The 25,292-nt window shown below is 45.4% G+C and overlaps 1 protein-coding gene across 1 annotated transcript in view; it reads right to left on the minus strand.

Annotated features, from left to right (window-relative positions):
* Nucleotides 1-25,292, minus strand: part of EBAG9 (estrogen receptor binding site associated antigen 9) — a 185,544-nt gene that overhangs the window by 25,207 nt on the left and 135,045 nt on the right. The window contains exon 7 of the mRNA XM_085605081.1: nt 3,510-3,598. Coding sequence (XP_085461207.1) covers nt 3,510-3,598 — 89 coding nt within the window. The remainder of the gene's footprint in view (nt 1-3,509; nt 3,599-25,292) is intronic.

The raw sequence follows: 25,292 nt of genomic DNA on the forward strand, positions 1-25,292 counted from the left end.
ACCACCTAACCATGAAGAGCAGGTAGAGTCAGCGGGTGGGATGGATGGGAATATAAAAGCAGGTGTCCTTGAGGTCTAACTCCATCATAAAGTCGTCTTCATGCAGCAGAGGGATTACATCCTGTAAGGTTACCACATAGAAGTGTTCGGACATGATGTAATGGATAAGGGGCCTGAGGTTCAAGAAGGGCTTTAAGAGGCTGTCCTTCTTGGGGATGAGAAACTAGAGACAGTAAATCCCTTTGCCCAATAGGTGGGGAGGGTCTGGTTCTATAGCCCATCTCTGAAGAGGTGCTTGAACCTCTTTCTCTAGGAGGTTAAAGGGGTTGATGCTGAGGTTGCGTTTGTGTGGTGGGATGTTGGTAAGGAGTGTGAGAAGTTGAAGCTAGCAGCCTGGGTGAACCACTGCTAAGACTAAGTTGTTGGATGTTATTTCTTGCACCATGGAAGGAAATACTGGAGTCTCCCTCTAAGGCAGGTGTTATGTGATCAGGAAAGGTGGATGGAGTCTAGGTTTGGTGGTGGAGGCTTCTTTGCCAGAGCTCCCTTTTTCCTTACATATGATGTTATTACTACTGTAGGTACACCTGCTGTAGCCATGTGGTGTGCACTGCTGGTTGGCCTACTGCTGCGATCTCTGAAATGAAGAGGTAGGCTCGAGAGAAGTAGTTAGCCTACCTTGGTCTAATGAGTCCAAAAAGAGCCTCTAGGGTTGGATGGTACCCATGGACTTGGACGTGTCAGTGTCTTTTTTTATACTATCTAACACTCTGTTAACCTGGAGACTGCAGGAATGTTCCCCATCAAAGGGCTGGTTGAGCAAATACAGAACTACAGGCTTAAAGATGGAAATGTGGAGCCAGACATGGGCTAAATCAAGGCACTTGTATTGACTCCACAAGCAGCGGTATCCAAAGCGCCCAGGGAACATAGGATGGTGGCGTTTGAGATACATCTAATCTCTGCCACCAACTCTTCCCCCTCTTGTTAAACTTAATAGGCAGGTGTTTTATGGGATCACTAACCTCAGTGTGCTCCGTTGGACCTGGAGAGTAGGCCGACAGAGTTGGCGATTCTCCAGTCAGACCACACCATTTTCCCCTCCAGCATCTAGTGTTTTTGCTCACTTTACCGGGCCGAGGAGCATAGCCCGGGACCTGAGAGTAATTTGTACTACTACAGAATCTGGAATGACTTCACTTCAAATGTATGGGAGATCTAAATTTTGTGTCTACCCAAGGGGGTTACCGCCCTGGCCTTGATCGGTTCTTTGAAGGTGCCAGTGGCCCACTTTAGCATCTCCTTGAGCATGGGCAGGAACTGCAATGTCCGCTTGGATTTAGATAAGGTTTTCACAAGGAATCGTCGTCCTCAGAGAGGATGTGCATATCAACATTTTGGGAAGTGGCAGCTATTTGGATGACCTTAGGATATGTGATGTTTCTTCTGGTAGTGACGACCCAGGTGAATAAAGAATCATGTCTGGATCTCCTGGGGGGATCGCCATCATCGTCGTGTATAAAAGTTTATTAGTACTCTCTGCTTGAAATTTAACGTAAAACATTTGCTGTTAGACGTACTATATACTATGTTAGCCATGTAGACCAAACAGTCTACTAAACGTTAATATTCCTCTTGGCTACGGATTATGTTAAAGATAGGATGAAAACAAATTTCCGAATCACCGAAGAAAATACATATAATGCAAGTTCATATGCATGCACATATTTAATATGCCACGGGCTAAACACTGGATACTCTCACAAGAGTTGTTTTCCAATTGGAGTGGCACAAGGGTTCATTTGGTGGTCCTGACGAAAAGCCTTGGAGTAGGGCTTGAAACATGTAGACCTTTGAAATACATGCACATAGCCGTATGTCTTAATTTCTCCTTTTTTAACCATATCAGCTAGATGAAGAATAATTCATTTCCCCTCCTTAGCCAGGTATTTTTAACGTTATTTCCCATTAGATAAGATCCTCCCACTCTTATACCGCCCCATTCTTCATAGTATATGACCAAAGTGCTCCCACGTATTAGTCAGTTGCAGCATGCCCAGTTCCGCAGCAGGACGGAAAGAACCCTATGATGAAGCATGCCACCAAGGGAGACTTTGGTGGATAAGGGTTATTTTAAGAAGACGTTCTATTTTCTACCTAATAGAAAGAGTGGAAAGATAGTCCAAACAAAACGTACAGACTCTCTTTGGTTACTACATAAAACAGTACATCAGCATGTGAAAACAGTGATAAATGGAATTGTCAATACATTTGTAATAAAACTGCTTTGGAGTGTTCCCAAAATCCTAGTATCAGGGCTCATGCCACTATCACTACACCATCCAAGCATAGGCGCTGGAGTTAGGGGAGCGGGCGGGCTGCAGTAACCCCCTTCTGCCCAAAAAAATAAACTTGCTGGAGTTCTGAAGGTAAAATGAACAATAAAGATGCCTTTAAATATTGTCACATTTGCTTTGTGTCCAAAGAAAGGTCGAATGTCAGGCGATGTCTTCTGACAAATTGCTGCATATTCTTTGAACATAGAAAGAGGGGTTTACCTTAAGACAGCACAAATGTAATTCTGTAGCTTTTGCAATTCAGAATTCTGATTCAAATACAAATTTAATAGGATTTCTTGGTATAGCAAAAATGATAAATATTTGCTGAAACTTGATTCCACACATCATCCTTTGTGCGTTATATAGTTTAATCATAAAACCGCATATCATTGTGAACTTAGTTGCCTTTTAAATGGGAAAAGGCGTTTTTTGTAAAATAAAATGCACTACCACACCATGTTTTAGTAATATATTTGTGACAGTCTGCAGCACTGGCTACATACCACACATTTGCTGTACATGTTCTTAGTGTGACGCTTGCATTTTATGCAATCCCTACAAATCTGGTGATGTAACATTGATGCCAGCACTCCCACTCTGAAAATATTCCAGCACCCCTGCATCCAAGGGGTGCTGGAAAGCGGTAGGGATGGCATGCAGAACTTGAAGAAGCAAGCTGTGTGGGTAGTACGGAGGGAAAAACAGTACTCACATGAGATACAACCACTGCTTAATTTGTGAGAGAAAGTGTTCCGGTGCCTGAAATGTTGGCGCGTGGAACATCGAGGCTGGTCATTTTAAAACCACTTCATACCTCTTAAATCCACTACAAGACACTCCCTCCCCCCTTATCGAACTCCTGCAGGTTTCTACTTTTTTCTTTTGTGAAGGTGTGGCTTTCTTTCTGATCTGTGCAATTTCCCTCTCTTGCACTCGGTAAATAAATGATGCAGAAAATAAGTGCCAGTGCTTAAAAATAGGTGCCAGTGGCCCCTACCTGCTCAAATTAAGCAGTGGAAGTAATCTCTGGTGGAAAATATATCCTTCATAAGTCAACTCATTGGATGGAGGTGGATGGGATAAATAATATAAACATCTAGCTTTTTAATGTTTATGTTAAATCCTTAGAATTGTTTTTGAGATCTAGGTAAATATTCATTGAAAATATACCGGAAAACTTCCTCAGTTTGTAAATCATCGTCCTCTTCCTCCCAGGCATTTGTGTTCTCCTGCCAGGTTTCCAAGTCCCCTAACTCGGGCTGTAGACATGAAAAAAACAATATTTGTTGGAAAGAAGCAACATGAATAGTTTGCAGGTATCAAACCATATACATGAATAGAAGTAAATATTTGCATTTGGCATGTTTCTGAGGAACGACGGAGAGAATGTTGGTTAATCTGTATTTTTTCTCTATCCGGAAGAGTTTCACATGCTACAACACTGATTACGTCGCTATTAGACTACTGCGAGCCTCTTTACTCTTCAAGCATGTTAGCTATGTTATTACTAATCCCAACTAGCATATACAAAGTGGGCCATTGCTGAATATGTAGGCTCGGGTTTTACCTTCCACTACCTTTTGTTTCTTATGTTTTCCTGAGGTGCACATTTAGAAAAAAACAGGACGCTTTAAAAAAAGGGTTATTTCCCAATAAAAAACTGTAAAGTCTCCTGCTATCATGTCAAATAGTTTACCAGACATGATAGCTAGGAGGCGAATAATGCGCTAGAGATTTCATTTATCTTTAAAAAAAAGTACACACATTTGTGGACTAGTAATAAAGAAGCATAACCCGTATGAACACATTCTACACAATGACACTGTTAAGACAATGCTCTTCAACCGGACGAAGGAAGCGCAGTCTTTGCAGGCACTGAGCAGTCGGAAACGGCCCCTTTTGTAGTGCGTAACTCATTAGTGTGAGACATGCTGCAAACACCTCTTGAAACACTTCTTTGCCGAGATGGCTGAAAGGGTGGCCTTAAGTCCTCGCCGGTTCAGGCTAGGTTTCTGAGCCCCTCGGGAATCCTGCATTTACAAAAGGTGATTTTGTTCACCGATCCAGTGTATATTCATTCAGCAAGCTTTAGTAGCTGGCGAATCATTCGGGTACTTAAAGAGGGAACATAAGGGGCCAATCCTTGGGAAAAGCGGGCTCATGTTACAGTGAGATGTAGTAGGTCAGGTAGCGTGGGTAAAGATGTGGTCTTATTTACACTAAGAGGAAGAGGTCTCGGTAAAAGATAGTGATGACCATGCAGTGCCTGGAGCTCACTCTTTTTAAAGTTTAAAGCTCAGGTAGGACTGGAGAGGTCATTACAGACATCTGAAGGAGGAAACAATTTAACCAATAAACCACTACAGAGAAAAGGGGTTACAGAGAAATATAACTTGGAAATTTGTTACAAAGAAACATTAAAATAAAGATTTGAAAGAGTTCAAAAGAGTCAAGGTACATTTTAGAATAAAGGATAAATGGTATGGTTGTAGTTTAGGACAAGAAAAATACAACAGCGCACTTGAATCTAGATGTTAATTTTCGATCAGTGCTTTTATTAATGAGCTCACTGACTGACTACAGGAAAATTACATTGTAGAATTGTAAGAATGAAGGTAGCCAGCGTAGATGATGAAAAAGGATGAAAGTTTATTCTTCAGTTTCAAGTAGGAGTCATAGGTTACAGGTGTTGTAAGTAGTGTGGTAGCAGCCCCACCGGGAGCAGCACCCCAGCTGCTCAGCCCGCGCACATCAACTGACATTCACTCCACCAGGCACACAGACATTCCATGACCTCACACTCACTGTCGCTGAGCAGCAGGGCTCGGGAAATGTCCTTAACAACAAAGCCTTCACAGCTCAGGCAATAGAACTACTGTGTCTCTAGTACGCATTCGTTCAGCATGCAAATCATTAGCACGGCTTGCAGATGAAGGTAGAAACTTACTTGGTGGTGACTTCAGCAAAGAAGAAATTGCTGCAGCCATCGCCAAATTACCTTACCATAAATCCCCAGGAGAAGACTATTTTCCTGTGGAGTACTATAAATGGCCCGGGGAGGATACAATTGACACTCTATACTCTGATTTTCACAAGGCTGTTCAGACAGCATCACTTGGCCCATTTCTAATAGGGCATTGATTGCAGTCATTCCCAAACCAGGTAAGGACCCACTTGCTTGTGGCAGCTACCGTCCTATTTCCCTTATTAATGGACATGTTAAAATTCTGGCAAGTATTCTGACTACACAACTTCCCAAAGTAATTCCATCCCTCATACATCCTTCTCAGGTTGGTTTTGGTCTAGGTCGTTCCTCTAGGAATCACCTTCGAACTCTGGCTCATACTTTATGGACCGCAAAAGAGCTAACGGAAGATGCAGTGGCTCTTTCCTTGGACGCAGAAAAGGCATTCTATTATTTATACTGGGGTTATCTCTTTGCTACTATGAAACGCTTTGGCTTAGGTGAACAATTTATTTCTAAAGTTCGCCTGTTATATGAAAATCCAGTAGCTCAGGTTAATTGTGGTTGATTTTTTTCAGACCCTTTTCCAATTCAAACGGGTACTCGCCAAAGTTGCCCCCTTGATCCCCTCTTATTTCTGCTGGCGATGGAACCTCTTGCCTCACTTATTCGTCATTCATAGCGGATTCAGGGTATACCTACAAGCAGGAGGGGAATCTAAACTGTATTTATATGCTGATGACATTCTTCTTACTTTAAAAGATCTTCCTCATTCTTTGCCAGCCTTACTTGAGATCATTGATGGCTTTGCAGTCCATTCTGGCTACAAAGTAAATTGGGATAAAAGTGAGGCCCTTCCGCTCTCCTCCGGCACCACAAACGCATCAATGGATGAATATCTCTTTTGTTGGAAATCGTCTCATCTAAAATATCTGGGTAAATTGATTAACCGAGGTTTGATAGGTATGGTCTCAGATAATCTCTCCCCCCTTATATCACAAATGGAAACTGATTTTTCAAAATACTTCCTCTTAGGTTTCTCCATGTGGGGAAGAGTACAGGCCGTAAGGATGGTCACTTTACCTCGCTTTACTTATGTTCTTGGAATGCTTCCGATTGTAATCCCTTTGTCTACACTGCGCCGAATAGATGCCCGTATTCGGGCTTTTGTCTGGGGATCTATGCGTCCTTGTCTAGCTCCTGCCAAACAGATCGCTCGCCGCTCCCATGGTGGTTTGAGTTTGCAATCCCTTGAACATTATTCTCTCGCCCTGCATCTCTTTCGAATAGTTTACTTGCTTCCAGGAATGACTGATCCACCACAATGGGTTACAGCGGAATATTCTATACTTAATCATGATGATAGCCTTAACTTTTTATATGGTACCTGTAACTTGCATCCCCTTCGCATCCTGTGATCCAAGCTACACACCAAGCATGGCATCGAGTGCATCGTCTTCTTCGGAATGCTCATCGTTTACACTATAAAGCTCCACTTTGGGGTAATGAGAGTATTCGAATAAAAGGTCATGCGCTTCACTGGTCTGTTTGGAGAGGAATTCAGACACTAGATCAGCTTATATTAAATAGAGATTTAAAATCCTTTGACCTTCTTTGTGAGGAATTTGACCTCCCAATTCACCAGACTTTGCGATATTTTCAACTACAGCAATGTTTAAAGCGCTGTCTGGGTCACTTCCCTGGACATTAGACTCTTCACCAATATTGAATTATCTCCTTACTTGGGGAAGACATACAAGGAGTGTTTTCAGGTCTGTATAGTGTTTTAAATAATCATTTATACTCACAAACACTTCTTAAAACCCTTCGTGAGAAATGGCAGGGGCGCTTACTTATTACCACTGAAGATGACGTTTGGTCAGACGTATTGGAAGCCCTTGACAGAGGTACTCGGGAGGCACGGTTGACATTTTGCCTTTTTTAAACTTTTACATGATTGGTATTGGACGCCTCTGAAAATTACAAAGAACAGGATTAATATCCCATTCTAAGTGCTGGAGGTGTCCTGGTGTTAATTGTGACCTACCTCATATACTTTGTGAATATCCCTCTATACAATGTTTTTGAGCTTATGTAGGGGATAACCTTAAGGAAACCATGCCCCTTCTGCTCCTTACTCCTCCCAATATCTTATTGCATCATCTTGACAACTGTCCTGATATTACACGTCCACAACGTCGTCTTTTTCACACTGCATTTTCTACAGCTAAAATGTATTTGTATCCTAAGACAGTGGCAATCATCCAGCCTCCCTATGCAAGAAGACTGGATGGTAGCAATGATCCAGACAGCATCCCATGAACGTTTAATATACCGATTACAAGATCAGGAGCAAATCCCCTCATATATTTATCTTTTTATTTATTTGTGTATTTATCTATTTATGATTCTTTTTATGACTCTCTATCATCATCAAGGTTCATCATATTTAATGTTTCACAGATAAAAATTTCTTCCCACATTTCAATCTATTTAATTTATTCCATGACTGTTAGCGACGAAGGTTATGAATTCTTAAACATACTATACACTATGTTCTTTTCTCCTATTATCTGTTTCTTATCTTCCATAGGACCTCTTATCCTTCCTCTCAAGTATTCTGTATAAGTCTTTCCTCCTTCATAGTGTACTAATATTGTTTTTTTTTGTCAATGGACTGTTGTGCATTACTTTTCTATATATATATCATTTATAAAAATTTTAATAAAGAAACATGACCCAAAAAATGGCTTGCCTTAGGGGGTACATTGGTAGAATGGTGTTGGATTTTAAGGCCAACACCTTCCCTACTGTTGCGCAGACTGGAGTTGGAATAGTAAATTAATCTATTCCAAAATGCAGCGCCCCCCTAGGACAAGTCGTTATAACAGTCTGCGTGCTGAACGAATATGTACTAAACACGTATTCGTTCTAATAACGGCGCCGTAAAAGCACAGCGGGATTCCGGCTTGCGGAATACCGTCATACATTCGCAGGGCACATAATACAAAAGAAGAAAAATACATGGCAATACGAGCAGGACACCACTCACCTCCCTCCTTTAAGGAAACAATAACAAACAACAATACATTTAAAAAGGAAACAATCATCATCATAAAAACGTACATATAAAGAAAGAAGAAATACAAAAAAGAATCACATACACATTCTCTCCCTTCCAGAAAATGTGTGCAATACATGTGCCCCATCTTATGTCATTATGCCCCTATGGGTGCAGTACACAAGCCCTAGGATTGAGTGATGCAAAGTAAATGCCCCACCACCAACAATCGTAAGGAGAGCACCTGTGTGCAAGACATGACCTAAACACAAGAAGAAGGGGGGACAGGGAGCGTTTAGAATTAAAAAAAAAAAAAAAAAAAAAAATTAAAAAAAAAAAATATTCCATTGTGCTATTTAGACCACCTTGCTATAGGTACCATAGGGCTATAGGGTGTCGCCGTCCCTGAACCCTGAAACTTATTTTTACTATTTTATTCCACTTCACACGGTCCTGAAGAAGTGCACCGGGATCCACTAGGGACCAACAATGCGCGAAACATGTTAACCACACCTTCACATACACGCATGAAATTTTAAAGGAAGCAGCAGAGCAATACTCTCCCCTCCATTATATTTGTTTTTTGGAGGTGCTTTATATCCAGCGTGGTATGCACACAGCACTCTTTACCTCCTGGACCCCTGAATAAAGTGTGTTCTCAAGGTACCAGTTATGTAATTTAAAATCATTTTCACACTTTTTAAGGCCCACACACCCACATGCACAACTGCGGCGTCTCCTAAAAAGATCTCCGATAAAGAGCCCTCTCCCGGGGCCCGTGGAGGACTGCAGCGCCACCCCGACGAGGAGCAATGCCTGATGATGAAACATGTGGCGTTGCGGCCAGGGCGACGGACTCCGGGATCTGGGGATCACGGTTCGATCGCCGGCGGCAGATTAGTCCAGCACCATGTGACTCTGGGCAATAGCTTGCTTAATCTTCCCAGCGGCCCCCAGCGCCTAGAGACCCTTACGGGTGATTGTTTGTGCTTTACAAATGTGGATTATTATTATGTATGGAAAGGGAAGGTTAGGGCCTGGCAAGTGGGTGTACTTGCCAGGTCGATATGGCAGTAAAAACTGCGCACAGATACAGCAGTGGCAGGTCTGAGAACCATTTGAAAGGCGACTTGTGTCGGTGGCACAATTAGAGGTGCAGGCCCATTAGTAGCATTTGATTACAAGCACTGGGCACACAAAGTGCACTGTACTAGGGACTTACCAGTAAAATATGCCTCGCAGAGAAAACCAATAATAACACACTTTACAGTCGGAGCACTTGCCTTTTAACAATGAACCAGCAAAAACGAAGTAAAAAACAGGAGACCAAAAAGTCAATGAAAAACCTGCCAAAAATGGCCAGTCCAGCAATGTCCATCACCAGAAAATGCAAGAAACGTTTGGGGCAGCAACATACCCCCTTAAAATGGTTTGAGCTCAACAACATGTCCCACCACTAGAAAATGCAAGAAAAGTTTGAGTGCAAAAACATGTCTCAACATCATAAGTACACCTAACAAATAAGGTTTGGGAAATGGGGTGCTGCCCCATCATCAGTACAAACAAAGATTAGTTTGGGATGCATACAAACCGACATATCCCAGCACAGGTAAAAGCACGTAATGTATGGGTGAAAAACAGAAGCCTAATCTAAAAAGCAACTCACACACACAGATGCAACACTCCCACAGGTGTATAACAATATATAGAGGTTTACACCTCAGCATACCAAAGCTGACAAGTAAACATGGCAAAGGCAATTCTGCAGAAAATGCCAACCATTGTAAAATATAGAGAACCGCAATAAAATAAGAAGAAAAGGCTGAAATAGTAAATTAAGACAGGCAATATCATCACTTAAAGGGAAAATGCAGCATTACATAAATAAATCAGCAGCAAATCCAGAGTAGAACTTAAAACATATACTGGCATGGCGTTTAAAACAACATACCCGGTGAGCGGTTTCTCACCCGAATCTTACCACCTCTTAGTAGCCTTCCAGAATGATGCTAATGCGCAGACCTTAGTCAGTTAACAATTTGAAGTTGGACTGTATCCATAATGGTCGCCGAACAACCATGGCAATGAGAATGATAGTCCCTTCTCTATTTCAAATGTTGTACCAGTTCCCAGCAGGAGGTAAACATTCACTACCAAAATGCTTCCAGAAACGCCGCTCCAAATTGCGGAAATACAATCGTTGAGGCTCCCTGATTCACGATGACATCAAGTCATCGTAAAAGTCCCAATTGGCACTGCAGACTCCAATATGGAGACAAAGCCTCACTTTTTAGGTCTCGCAGACCTAGCACTAGAGCACGCATGCGCTCCCCGCTATGCGAGGCTTATTGTAATCGATACCATTTCAGAAGGGGACTTGAAGCCCCGCCCATCATTCCCATTGGCTGGCTTCATCATTTATGCTAAACGCTGGCCTCCGTTTGAAAATGAGGCTTTTTTGTTACCACCCTGTCTCCTTTTGGTACGGCCCATCTGGACTGGATCGTTTCCGTGCGGTGTTACACTGTCCCCTTCATTACTTGGTGTAGGCTTTTTTTCATTAAAGTGAAGCTGCTTTCACGTCACTGTGCATGTTCTGTTGATTCCTGGCCAACGAAGCGTCGACTGTCCGCCTATTGCCCCAATAATAAGCCACGGACTGCATGCACACAAAAGGACTTATTGCATTGCAAATGTTTTTTTTAGGTACTTCTGACTGTAGACAGTGAAGGAACATGCAAAGATTTCCATCGTGAGGATGTCCCTGGCACAGCGCCGGTAGCTTGGAACGCTTCTGCGAGGAAGGGGTGTCCCACCATGTACAATGGCCTAGGTGGGCACCTCCGAAAGGGCCTCCCGCCCAGATTAACACGTGACGGCCGCCCTCGCCCTGCCTGGCAGCTATGCACCGCTGCTAATGATTCAGCTTTCTGGCACGGCCGTATAAGAGTGGTGAAGCTCTTGCGGCGCTCCTTCCAGGCTAAAAGGCAATGCCAGCGACACCGAGCGCCAAGCTGGGGCCGGAGAGGGCCCTTGTACCCAGAGCCTCCCTGCACAGCTGAACTGGGCCCTAGTTCAGCTTCTAGGCGCTAGTGAGGGCTGGAGCTAACTTTCTCCTCGCATATCTTCATAAAAATCTCTGCACTTCTGTTTTCTTTCCTACACTTTCACGTAAAAGGACATACCCGCCCTCTATTAGACTCGTGTTACAAGTCTTAGGGGAGGTTCTCTATATAATTGGGGTATGCTGCTTAACAACAGAGTGCTAGATTCAGTTTGGTGATTCCAGCACTACCCAAAATGGTACTTCTTATAACGTGTAAGGCTACTGCCCCCAGGACATGATACAAGTAATGGCTGGTGGCAGCTGATAGTAGTAGCAGGGCATAGTGCTGCATAACGTGGCTGGCTCGAAATAACCAAATAAGTTAAGGCTGTCGAGTTTGTTTGGTCTTTGCAGGCACTCCGAGTTCTGTTGTTTTGTTCCGTGCACTTCCCTCCCACCACCACCCCGCATACATTACCAGCGCCGCGCTGGTTTTGCTTTTATTGTCTTTCCCAGCTCCTCCACCCCACTCACTGCTCTCCCTCCCCTCCCTTGCAATCACTCACCGGGCTCCAGTTTGTTTTCTTTCAACTGTTCACTGTGAGGGAATACTTTCCAAACATTAAGGATCGTGCTTCTGTGTGAGTGGTGACAAAGGGTCGACCCTTCTGGTACACTTCCTATCTTACCTTAGAATTAATTCCAGTGTTTATTTCACTAGTTGGTGTTCTGGTTGAGAAATTTGTGAAAACTGCAGCATCTGGGTCTATTTTCACATGGCTGCTGCATAACCCGGGGGGGAGGGGGCACTCGGTGGGGACGAGGCTGGCTCGAAATAACCAAATGAGTTAAGGCTGTCGAGTTTGTTTTGTGTTTGCAGGCACTCCGAGTTTTGTGCTCTGCCTTGTCCCATTGAAAACAAGCATTTTCAATGCGCAATAGGTCTTAAATTTACGCGAGTTTAAGCTAGTGGCATTGTAAATGACAATGCCTTTTATCTATGTTTTAAAAACAAAAATAAAAAGCACTGTTATTTGCAATGTCAGTTTGAAAAAATGTAAGTTTATTGAAGTAAAAGGGAAGGAAAAAAGAAGTACAATAAAGATATATATATATATATATATATATATATATATATATATATATATATATATATAATATGAAAACATATAATGTTACACGGTTGTTTTCTCCTCACAGTTCGAACCTTTTGTCCTCTCCATCTTAATTTGGGTTATAGTTTTGACTTTTTTGCAACATCGCTGTTAATAAGTTTTTTTTCCACTATCTGATGTATATATAATTTTTGGAATGTTCTAGAACACATAAGCCCACCTATGTGTTAGCATATAGTGCACAAGTTACTTTACTGTTATACTGAGTACGACTAAGCTAATTCTGATTGAATACATTGGCCTTTTGTATGTTTATACTTATGCAGCCTTGAGGAAGTCGCAGAACTACATTCCTTTACGCGACGAAACAAGTGTTGGCTGTTGGAAGCTGTTGTGAAGGCCTACATGAATAAATACCAAAAAAAAAAAAAGAGAGAAGAACATACTTGTGACTTATTCTGTGACACATTGCTTATTGTAGTATGCTTAAACAAACGTGAAAACTATAGCTTTAATTTACGTGTGCTGGGGAACAATTTGAGTTTATGTTAGCTGACACTTTCTTCTGTGGAGTTTTGTGGTTCTCCACACCTTACAGCACCGTTATGATAATTGGAGATAGGGAGATTTGATGTGTGAATCTTCTTAGTGGCACCAATACACCTATACTTAATACCACCTTTTCGAAGGTCTGAGCTCTATAAAATGCCTTGCAGATGCAAAATGCATTCATCCTCCCACGCGGCTCCTTAAGACTCGAGGTAAGTAGCTCGAGAATGAGTCAGAGTTGTTTAGATTAAAAAAGAAGGCTGCCATGACAGATTTTGAAAATGCACTTGCCTGTGGATTTTCAACTTTAACTCAGCAAGGTTCATGCTAAACTGTACACAGGAACTGGCAATTACATACCGCAAGGCTTCAAACTGCGTGTGGGCTCTGAATACACAGTGCTGAGAGAGCTCAACATTGCCAATCCAACTTTCCAATGTCACCGCTGTCCACGTAGACAAAGATGAATGCAGAGTCAATATTGCAAATAAATCAGAAAGATGTAGGAATCCACCAATGTCAATAACAGAGGTTAGCTGTAAGGCTAGCTTCAAATGCTTCCTGCACTTTTCCTCAGCAGGACAGATGGTAGAAGTCTTTGCAGGCACCAAAGTAACTCAGCAGCAGGACTTTCAATCTGCTGTATGCCTGTTTAAATGCCCTGGTCTGTGGACTGTCTGATGGAAATAGACACTGGTGGGGCTACCAGCTGCATTAATATGACAGGCTTATAAAAGGTTTTCTTAGTAATTCTTTTAATTTCTTAGTCTCTGGTATGGATTCAGTTACACTCCAGTCTTAACCTGATCTCCTCTCCTGTTCAAGGAGTGGCATTTTCTTCACACTAGGCCAATTTTCCGCTTGTTGCCAATGTAGAATAGTAAGAATCAGGGTAGCCAGCGTAGATGACGAAACAAGATTAAAATGTAGTCTTTGGTTTCAAGTAGGAGGCATAGGTTACAGGTATTTTTGGTAAGGTAGCAGCCCCACCGGAAGCAGCATCCCAGCTGCTCAGCCCACACACACCAACTGACATTCACTCCACCAGGTACACAAACATTCAATGACATCACACTCACTCTGGCTGAGCAGCAGGGCACAGAATACAAACAAAGAAATACATGGCAATAAGAGCTGGCTACCACACACATCTACTATACTCTGCAACACAAATTCCATCTCCCAGTCAGCTTGCTCTTGCATGCACCACTCCCACAGTAAATGCCTCACACAAAGTCCACACAAACCATTTGGTACAACAAATACACTGCAGTCACAGGAAAATGTACAACAATCAACATAACCTCCTGCACAAAAGAAATACACAACATTCTATATCTTATTCACCAAGATCCATTCTCTACCAATGACTACAGAAATTACAAACGCTTTCACACTCACGGTAAAACACCAGAACATCATCACAACAACTTGTCCATTACACAGAAAAAAAACAATAAATCACTTTCACAATACACAGGTTCTAACATGTTGCTTAGGCACTTAAGGAGTGTTGTGGAGCAGAGTTTGGTTCCGTCTTCCAGCTGGAAGTTGAGGTTGCCGAGCAGTATGTAGGTTCTGGAATCAATGGTGAGCGGGACAATGAAATCGGAGATCAGGTTGGGAAAGATGGCCTGCGGTCCGGGATTTTAAATACATTTGTCATGCGAAAAGGAATAAGTGAGTGGTCAGACCAGGCTACATCCAAGGGTCTCTTGACTAAAATAGAGGAGATGGAAATTGTAAGGTCAATAGTACAGCCAGTTAGATGAGTAAGGGCTGAAACTAATTTGATGTGAGAGTTATGGTTTGCATAGCTGCCATGGGACTTCTGGAATACAGAGCTAACCAGAACTGGCAATTCTCAGAGACTTTAAGTTCAGAACTCTCAACTGTAATTTAACTATGTATATTGTACACTGTATAGTGCCTGCCTGCCTGGTTCTCCAAAATCTGGATCGGAATGTTGTACAGGGCCTTGTACCCGTGACGAGGCACCAACATGCATGGTGGACGTGACCATACCAGAAGGGTCTTGAAATTCATATATATAAATATATAAATGTGTATACATTTGTGTATATATATGCTTTTTCTCAAAGTGCATTCAACATGGAAAACACTGCAAGTCTGAGACCGACTAAATGGGGGATGACCGGCATCTCATTACCTGGCTTTACAAAGCCATTCGGGACTTATCGGTGGTTCCCCTAGACTCACTCTGGCAGAAATGATAGTATGACTGGGAACAGACAAAAAAACTAGAATTCTACCAAGTTTATCAAATCTTTAGTTTCATGAACATAAAATTCTTTCTTCTACACAGGACGCATCACACCCCGGCCGTCTAGATGCTTGACCCTTACTCCTAGGGTGCATATACACTTTACTCCTCTGGTGCATATTCACTCCTAACTCTGACCAGGGACATTTCTGTGATGCTCTCTGAATGGTCTTCGTCACAAAACTGTGATCCTTTGGATTCTCTGCTTTGAGGGGACTGCATGCAGCAGAGAGCGAGGGTCTGGCGGTTGCTCGACAGATTACAGCTGCTGAACGACAGCTTACCGAATTGGGGAAGGCAGATGATCGTGATCCCGCATTGACTGCCCAATTCACTACAGCCAAAATATCATATGTTGCATTGTTAGCGCACCTAAGGCTCTTATATTTTACACCTCACGTGGCAAAAGTACTCAGTGAGGGCGACAAGTTCAGTCACCTTCTTGCCTGGGTGATAGTGCTCCATCTAATTCTCTGGAGGTGCAATTGTTACACTTTCTCACTGGGGTTGAACTGCCTCGATTTCCCAGCAATGTCAGCCAAGCCCTTGATGCAAAATATCCCTTCTGGTCTCTCGCTGCAAACCGGGCAGTGACGCCTTACAATTAACATCATAGTACCCAATATTAATACTGGGTGAAAATTACAAAATACTTGGGAAAATTCTTCCTGATCGATATGCCAGCTTCCTCCCAGAGCTGATCCATGTTGATCAGAATGGATCTGTTCGAGGGCGCAGTAAGTCACAGAATGTCTGCTGCGTCTTCCATGTCCAAGACCGCATACGGGGTCGGTTCATACAGGCTGATGTGGCCACACATCTTCCTTGTGTTCACTGGGTCGAGAAGTCTCTGCCTCATTCCCAGACCAGGCAGGGGTATTCTCTGTTACTTCTGTCATTCACTCTTGAGATGGAACCCCTGGCCATCTGACTGCGGACAGAGGGACGAGTTTGCGGTATACCACTAGTGGATAGGGCCCATTCTGTTTCGTGATATGCAGATATCACCGGGACATCATCTTAGATCAAACCCCAATACGAGTTCACCGCAGCTGCAGGTTTGCGAATTAATTAGAAGAAATCTGCTGTATACTCCCCCTCAATCCTGCTCCACATGCCCGCCCAGTCTACCTAGGCGAAACACCCCTTCGTCAGCAGGGAGCGGGAACTTCGGTATCCGGAGATTCAGTTATACCATACCACGCTTGACTTTTAGGAGGGTAACCTTTGCACAGCCTTGCTTGGCATGAGGGCCCAAAACCATTTCAGGCATTCCCACCCTTTAGCCCTCAATGGCCGGACAGCCCTCGCTAAAATGGTTCTATTAACTCGGCTACTTTATTATTGTGCTAATTTGCCAGTAGTCCCTCCACGTCCATTCCTCAAGGAATTCAACACCCTATTAGATAACCTTATTTGGGGCGCCTCAAGACACCAAGTTGCTTTTTGGAAACTGGAATTGCCAGTAGACTGCGGGGATCTGTGCACTCCCTCGTTTGAAGCCTACTATTTAGCAGCTCTACTGCAATAGCTATCACGATTGACTACCAGATGGCTCGTGGGAGAGACTAGCGGTGAGGAGGGAGTCCTTCCCTCAAACAATTCATGGCTTCCTACTCCCCAAATCTACGTCTCCCCCTGTGCAACCGCTATAAGTGGTGGTGGCCCGGACAGCCATATCTCGCATTGAATATGCTACTTACCAGTATGCATCTGTTCTTGGCATGTAGGGCAGCTGACATTCATATCTGTGCATAGATCGCCGCCCAGTGTTGGGTGCGGATGATTGCACGTTGTTGTCCTGGAAGAGTCTTCGAAGTATCCTGGGATAGGTGACTCCTCCCCTGGACTACAGTGCGCATGGGCATCCTCTCCATCCTCAGATTGTTTTTCGCCATTGTGGCAGTGATGGAGTAGATACAGAAAGTGATGACCATGCTTTACAGTAATTCTGAGAGCTGCAGCTGCTACAGGCGCCGGGGAGGAGGGAGGGCGATATGAATGTCAGCAGCCCTACATGCCATGAACAGATGCATACTGGTAAGTAGCATATTCAGTTCGAGGCATGTGGGCTGCTGAATTCATATCTGTGCATAGAATACATAGCAGTGCCCTCTATTAGCGGCGGCTACCAGTGCCAGCTGCAGCGGTCTGAAAAAGAGTTTTGAGAACAGCCTGTCCTACAGCTGCCTGCTGTTTTGATTGTACATCTGCACAATAGTGTTTGGTAAATGTATGTGTAGTGGACCAGGTGGCTGCTCTACATATATCATGCAAAGGAATGTTTCCTAGGAAAGCCATGGAGGCCCCTAACTTACGTGTTGAGTGGGCTCGTGGGGGAATCGTTAAAGTGCGTTTAGCCTTTTGATAGCAAATTTGAATACATTTAACGATCCATCTGGCTATACCTGCTTTGGAGATAGCGTTACCTTTGTGGTGTGGGGCAAAGGCAACAAAAAGTTGTTGTGTTTTCCTAAAGGGTTTGGTCCTGTCGATATAATACATGAGGGCCCTCTTTACATCTAGGGTATGGAGTGCCCTTTCAGCGACAGTCTGTGGGTTTTGAAAGAAAACCGGCAGTTCAATAGTTTGATTCATGTGGAACTGCGATACCACCTTGGGCATGAACTTGGGGTTGGTACGTAGTACGACCCTGTTGGCGTGAACTTGTATAAATGGCTCTTGGACGGTCAGTGCCTGGAGTTCACTAACTCTTCGTAAAGAAGTTATCGCGACTAGGAAAGCTACTTTCCAGGTAAGGTATTGAATCTCGCATGAGTGTAGAGGTTCAAAGGGTGGACCCATCAGGCGTGTGAGGACCAAGTTGAGGTTCCACATTGGGGCTGGTGGGTGGCTAGGAGGAATGACTCGTTTGAGTCCTTCCAAGAATGCTTTGATGGCAGGCACTCTTAATAGAGAGAGGTGCTGCCTGGTCTGTAGATAGGCGGATATTGCGGTCAAATGGACACGTATAGAGGTGTACGCCAGATTGCATCGGTAGAGGTGTAATAGGTAACAAATAATGTTTTGGATGGATGCGTCTAGCGGGTTGATGTCATTATTATTGCAATAAATGACGAACCTCTTCCATTTGGCTGCATAGCAAGCTCTGGTAGTGGGTCTCCTGGCCTCCTTAATGATGTCCATACAGTCAGGTGGCAGGTTGAGGTAGCCAAACTCTAGGACTTCAGGAGCCAGATTGCCAGGTTCAGCTGTTGCGGATCTGGGTGCTGAACCTCTCCATGGTTCTGCGTCAAATGCTCGGGTTTGACCCGCAGCCGTTGATGCGGCACCACGGAGAGTTCGAGAAAGGTGGTGTACCACGGCTGGCGTGCCCACGTTGGAGCAACCAGGATGAGTGTCAGAGAGTGTTGTCTGAGTTTGCGTGCCACCAGCGGTATTAGTGGTGCTGGGGGAAAAGCGTATGCAAATCTGCCGGACCAGTTCATCCATATCGCATTGCCCTGCGACTGCGGATGTGGGAACCTGGCGGCAAAGCTTTGGCATTTTGCGTTTTCGCTTGTGGCGAATAGGTCTATGTCTGGATGACCCCACTGCTGGAAGTACGGTTGGAGTACTGATGGGTGTAACTCCCACTCGTGCATCTGGTGGCTGTGTCTGCTGAGCAGATCCGCCATCTGGTTGTCCTTGCCGGGGAGGTGTTCCGCCATGAGGAACATGTTCCTCTGAATGGCCCACTTCCACATGCTCTGAGCCAGATGAGACAACTGTGGAGAGTGTGTTCCTCCCTGCTTTTGTATGTAGTACATGGCGGTCATGTTGTCCGTCCGGATCAACACGACTTTGTTGCACAAGTGTACTTTGAATGCTTTCATTGCTAGGAAGATTGCCATCAGTTCTAGAAGGTTGATGTGCATCTTCTTTTGTTGTATTGTCCATAGTCCCTGCACTGTGTAATTGAGTACATGAGCTCCCCATCCCTGGAGAGACGCGTCCGCTGTCAGTATTATTTGTGGAACAGGCTCTTGGAACGGTCGGCCCTTGCAAAGGTTTTGTGGATTCCACCAATGCAGAGAGTTGTATGCCCGACCGCTCACCAACACTAGGTCTTTCAACTGTCCTTGAGCCTGATTCCACTGACGTGCTAAGCACTCCTGGAGCGGGCGCATATGTAGTCTCGCGTGTGGGACTATGAAAATGCAGGAGGCCATCATGCCTATCAACTGCATGAACACTCGCGCGGGCAGGGAGTGTTGTGGTTTGAACTTGGAAATCAGCATCTGTATGCTGTTGATTCTCACTAAATTTGGCTGAGCTGTGGCCGCCAGAGTGTCTATGGTCGCACCTAGGTACTGTTGTACGTGTGCGGGCTGGAGATGGGACTTTGGGTAATTTAGTGAGAACCCCAAACTGTGAAGGAGGTGAATGGTGCGGGACATGTGGCTGGCACATTGTTGGGCTGACTTTGCTTGAATGAGCCAGTCGTCCAGGTAAGGGTAGACGTGTATGTGCTGCCTCCGCAGATGTGCCGCTACAGTAGCTAGGCACTTTGTGAAAACCCTGGGTGCTGTTGTGACGCCGAAGGGAAGGACTTTGAACTGGTAGTGCTGCCCCTGAACAGTGAACCTGAGGTATTTTTTGTGTGAGGGGTGAATGGGTATGTGGAAATACGCATCTTTGAGGTCCAGTGTGGCCAGGAAGTCTCCCTGCTTGAGCAGCGGGAGGACTTGCTGTAAAGTGAGCATGTGAAAATGCTCGGAGAGAATGTACCGGTTTAGGGGTCTCAGGTCTAATATAGGTCTGAGCGACCCGTCCTTTTTTGGTATTAAAAAGTACAGGGAGTACACCCCCGTACCTTGCTCGTGGACGGGTACGACCTCTATTGCACCTTTTAGTAGCATACTTTGCACCTCCTGCTGTAAGAGCGTTAAGTGCTCTGAGGACATAGGACGGTTTTTTGGAGGTATTGTGGGTGGAGTTGAGGTTAATTCTAGGCAGTAACCGTATTTGACAATATCTTTGACCCACCTGTCCGTGGTGATGGAGTTCCACGTGGACAGGAACCTTTGTAGCCTTCCCCCAACAGGTGTTATGTGGTCGGGAGGAAGGGAGAGGGCGTCACTGCTTGTTCTTGGGGGAGGACCTGGTGTTGCCGTAGCCGCGTCCTCTGCCCTTTGTGCTGGAGCCACGATATCCACCCCGGGTGTTTTTGTCGTAGGTGCTCTGTGTGTTACCTTTGTTGTATGTTTGCTGTGACCCCTGTCCTCTACCTGCTCCTCTATTTCCGGGGCGACGAAAGGAGCCGCTCCGAAAGGACTGCGTTTGTAGAGCCCCCATGGACTTTGCAGTGTCCATGTCCTTTTTTATTTTCTCTAGGGTGGTGTCAACCTCCGGCCCGAATAAGTAGTCGGGGTTGACAGGTTGGTTGAGGATGTGATTTTGTACCTCAGGATTGAATCCGGAGATTCGCAACCAGGCATGTCGTCGCAACATGACGCTAGTGTTTATGGCTCTGGCAGCTGTATCCGCGGCATCCAGTGCACACTTAATGGATGCATTTGTGAGGAGCTGTCCCTCCCTGATGAGGATCTCTGCACCTTCTTTGTATTGGTCAGGGAGATGTTGGAGTAGTTGTTCTAATGTGTCGTAGTGTGCTCGATCGTAGCGAGCGAGGAGCGCCTGAGTATTGGCAATACGCCATATGTTAGCCGCCTGTGCGGCAACCCGTTTGCCGGAGGTCTCTAGCACCTTGGACTCTTTGTCCGGGGGAGGAGCATCACCTGTTGTTTGCGAGTGTGCCCTCTTGCGAGCATTCGCAACTACAATTGAATCCAGAGGTAACTGGCCTCTAATGTAGGTGGGGTCCCCAGGCGCCGATCTGTATTTTTTGTCGATTCTGGGGTTTATTACTCTTGCCCTGGTGGGTTCCTTGAAGATGTCCTTTGCTGGTTTGAGGACACCCTTCAACATAGGTAGAGTTTTAATGTTCCTTTCTGAGGATGCGAAAGTGTCCATGAGAAAGTCGTCCTCTACGGTGTCAGAGTGAAGTTGCACCCCATAATTGGCCGCAGCACGTTCAATTAAGGCGTTGAACGCGGCAGTGTCCTCTGTGGGAGATGTTTTTGCTCCATAGAGTTGCGGGTCCTGTGCATCTATAGGTGCACCGGAGTCGACAGGGTCATCCCAAGCTTGATCAGGGTCCTGTTGGCCTTGAGGGTCCATCTCTCCGGGGTAGGGGACGTGGTCACCCAAGTAGTCCTCCAAAACATCTGTGTCGGAGTGTGTGGGAGAGAAGGACTGTGGATCCTGTTAGGGGGAATGGAGAGGTTCGTAAAGAACCGGTTCCGAAACCACTGGCAGCTTTCTTTTAAGTGGGATCCGGAAGGAGTCCAAAGCTGGCTCTGAAGTTATTCTCCTTTTGTGGAGCAGCATCCTGCCGGTGTCGGCGTCGATGATATGTGACGGAGACGTCTCCGCAGGAGAACATTCGGCAGGCGTGATCGTGGTGTGGGTGACCCGTGTCCTGATTTGGAACAGTTTCAGGGCCGTGGATGGCGGCAGGCCAAAAGTAATGTTGGCCGGTGCCGAAGAGGCTGTTGGAGCTTTTATTGGCTCGGAGCCCGATGTGTCCTGGAGGACTGTTTTGTGTTTGGTGCGTTGCGCAGCAACGGGCCGCACCTGGAGCGCCATCGATTCCTTTGCGCCGACCGGTTCCGTAGAAGCGGGCGTGGACTTTTTCGGCGCCGGTGAGTCATCGAGTCGAGGGGCGGTAATGGCCGTCGACGTCTTCGATGAGTGTGCCTTTGGTGGTGCTGTCGAAGCGGTGTGAGACGCAGCAGGCAGTTTGACCTTTGGGGTCGGAGTCGATTGCGTCGGTGCCGGGAGCCGATTAGGTTTGGTGGCACCGAAGGTCTTCTTCCGTATGTCGACGCCGACATCGGCCGTTGCAAGCTCGGCACCGAAGTCTCGTTTGGTGCGCTCGGTGCCGATGGGTTTTGCTGGCGTCGAAGGTGTGGTGGGCCTCGATCCGACCAGCGTTACTTTCGGTTTCGGTTTCAGTTGAACCAAGACAGCTTTCGGTTTCGAAGAAGGGAAACCAGCCGGTTTGGGTATTAATGGCTGCCGCTGAATGTCCGAGGCCGGACCAGAGGGCGGGGCCGAAGAACTGCGGGATAGGTCTTGGGTAAGGCCCGAAGGCGATTCCTCGACCGGAGCCATAGACTGGCGCACTGGGATGTCCTCAGTCTGTACGGGTAGGCCTTGCTCGTCATCGGAGCTACTCTCTTCGGCCCCTAAGGCCTCATTGTAGTCTCCTACCTCGGTGTCGTCTTCGTCTCTGCGAAAGAGGGTTTCTTCGACGTCTTCCGAGCCGGAGTCGTGTTCGGAAACGGGGCTGGAGGGTAGGTTCTCCACGTCTTCGACATCTTCGGTCTCAGCGCTGAAGATGTCGGCCGGGGCCGGTGCCGCTTGCTGCGCTTCGAGTCTCGCTGCTCGTCGATTCCGGAGAGTCTTTTTGGATCGGAATCGGGCACAGGCCATACATGTAGATTCGTCGTGATCCGGTGAAAGGCATTTGTTGCACACCGGATGGACGTCGATGTGGGGATATTTCGCATTACATACCGGACACCGCTTGAATGGTGCCCTCGATTCCATCGTCGATGACGGGTCGATGGTCGGGTAGGAAGCGAAAAAGTTGGTTCTGGAAGTTAGTAAACTAACAAGATACTATCGATACCGATCGGGAACAGTACCGACGCGAACTAAAGGCCTTTTGGCCTAGAAAAAGTTTTTCCTAACTTGAGTCAAGATAAGCACATCCGAACCCAATGGCGGAAAAAAACAATCTGAGGATGGAGAGGATGCCCATGCGCACTGTAGTCCAGGGCAGGAGTCACCTATCCCAGGATACTTCGAAGACTCTTCCAGGACAACAACGTGCAATCATCCGGACCCAACACTAGGCGGCGATCTATGCACAGATATGAATTCAGCAGCCCACATGCCTCGAACATATCGCTTAGCGAGGAGCACTCTAGCTTACGCCCCAGCATTTCCCCTTATAGTTCTCCAACGCTTCCCCGGTACTTACACATACTGAGATATGGTGCCTTGGACAGCTTAGTCACTTCATTCCTTAGGTGACCTGTTTGCAGATGGACATCTCTATTTGTTCGACCAGCTGAAGTCGCATTATAACCTTCTTCCTGGCCAATACCTTCTTCACAGACAGATAGCTCATACCTGCTGGTCCTTTTGAGCACTGCAGACACAGAACCTGCCACCCACCCAGTTGTGCTGACAATGGGGGATGACCGGCATCTCATTACCTGGCTTTACAAAGCCATTCGGGACTTATCGGTGGTTCCCCTAGACTCACTCCGGCAGAAATGATAGTATGACTGGGAACAGACATAAAACCTAGAATTCTACCAAGTTTATCAAATCTTTAGTTTCATGAACATAAAATTCTTTCTTCTACACAGGACGCATCACACCCCGGCTCATATAAACAGTAATTTAACCACAGCGCAGACACCTGCACACGCAGTTAAGCGATAGGAGCAGACCAAATGCATATGCTGTGGTCCTCCCCTTCAACACTAATGGAAAACAGTCAATGACATCCAACGAGAAGTCACGGAACTGCCTGATATACAAACCTGGAAGGAAAACGCTACTTACCAGTATGCATCTGTTCTTGGCATGTAGAGCTGCAGATTCATACACTGCGCATAGATCGCCATCCGGTGTTGGGCCCGGATGTTTGCACTTTGTTGTTGTATTGGAATACGTCTTTGGAAGTCACGAGATAGGTGACTCCTCCTCTGGACAATAGTGCGCATGTGCATCGACTCCATCTTCAGATAGTTTTTTCGGTAAGAAGGGAAATTATGGCGTTTTGTGAGAAACAGAAATAGATGTCCATGTATGTTGTATCTAATTAAGATAATACTGGAACAGATAAAGGTAGCCGGGGTCGTGGGTGGGCGTGTGTGAATCTGCAGCTCTACATGCAAAGAACAGATGCATACTGGTAAGTAGCATTTTCCGTTCGAAGGATGAGCTGCAGATCACACACTGTGCATAGATTGCATAGCAGTACTCCTTTTTAGCGGTGATCACCAGTATCTGTTGTAGTAGTCTGAAATAGTGTTTTGAGTACAGCCTGGCCCACACTAGCTTGTTGCTTTGCCTGCACATCTACACAATAGTGTTTTGTGAATGTGTGCGGTGTAGACCATGTAGCTGCTTTGCAGATATCATCTAAGGGAATGTTCCCTAAAAATGCCATGGAAGCCCCTATTTTGCGGGTAGAGTGGGCTTTAGGGGGAATAGATGGTGTACGTTTTGATTTGTATACATTTGACAATCCACCTTGCAATCCCAGACTTTGATCTAGAATTGCCTTTATGTTTGTGGTGAGAAGGATACAAAAAGTTGTTTTGTATTGCGAAAAGGTTTTGTTCTGTCAATATAGTAAAGGGGTGCTCTTTTCACGTCTAGTGTATGAAGAGCTCTTTCTGCTACTGTTTGTGGTTGCGAGAAGAACACTGGCAACTCAACAGATTGGTTGAGATGGAAGGGAGAAATAACTTTAGAAAGGAATTTGGGGTTTGTCCTGAGAACCACTCTGTTATGATGGAGTTGTAAAAATGGTTCTTGAATAGTTAGTGCCTGTAACTCACTGACTCTTCTGAGAGATGTAATGGCCACAAGGAAAGCGACTTTCCATGTAAGAAATTGTAGCTCACATTTATGTAGAGGTTCGAATGGAGGACCAATTAATCTAGTGAGGACGATGTTTAGATTCCACACTGTAGAGGGTGGTACCCTGGGAGGAATTATTCTTTGAAGGCCTTCCATAAATACTTTAATGGCAGGTACCTTGAACAACGACAAATGTTGTCTATTTTGTAGGTAAGCTGCTATGGCAGCGAGATGGAATCTAATTGATGTGTATGCTAGATT

Source organism: Triturus cristatus, chromosome 5_1, assembly GCF_964204655.1.
Source record: "Triturus cristatus chromosome 5_1, aTriCri1.1, whole genome shotgun sequence".
In the NCBI taxonomy this organism is placed as follows: Eukaryota; Metazoa; Chordata; class Amphibia; order Caudata; family Salamandridae; genus Triturus; species Triturus cristatus.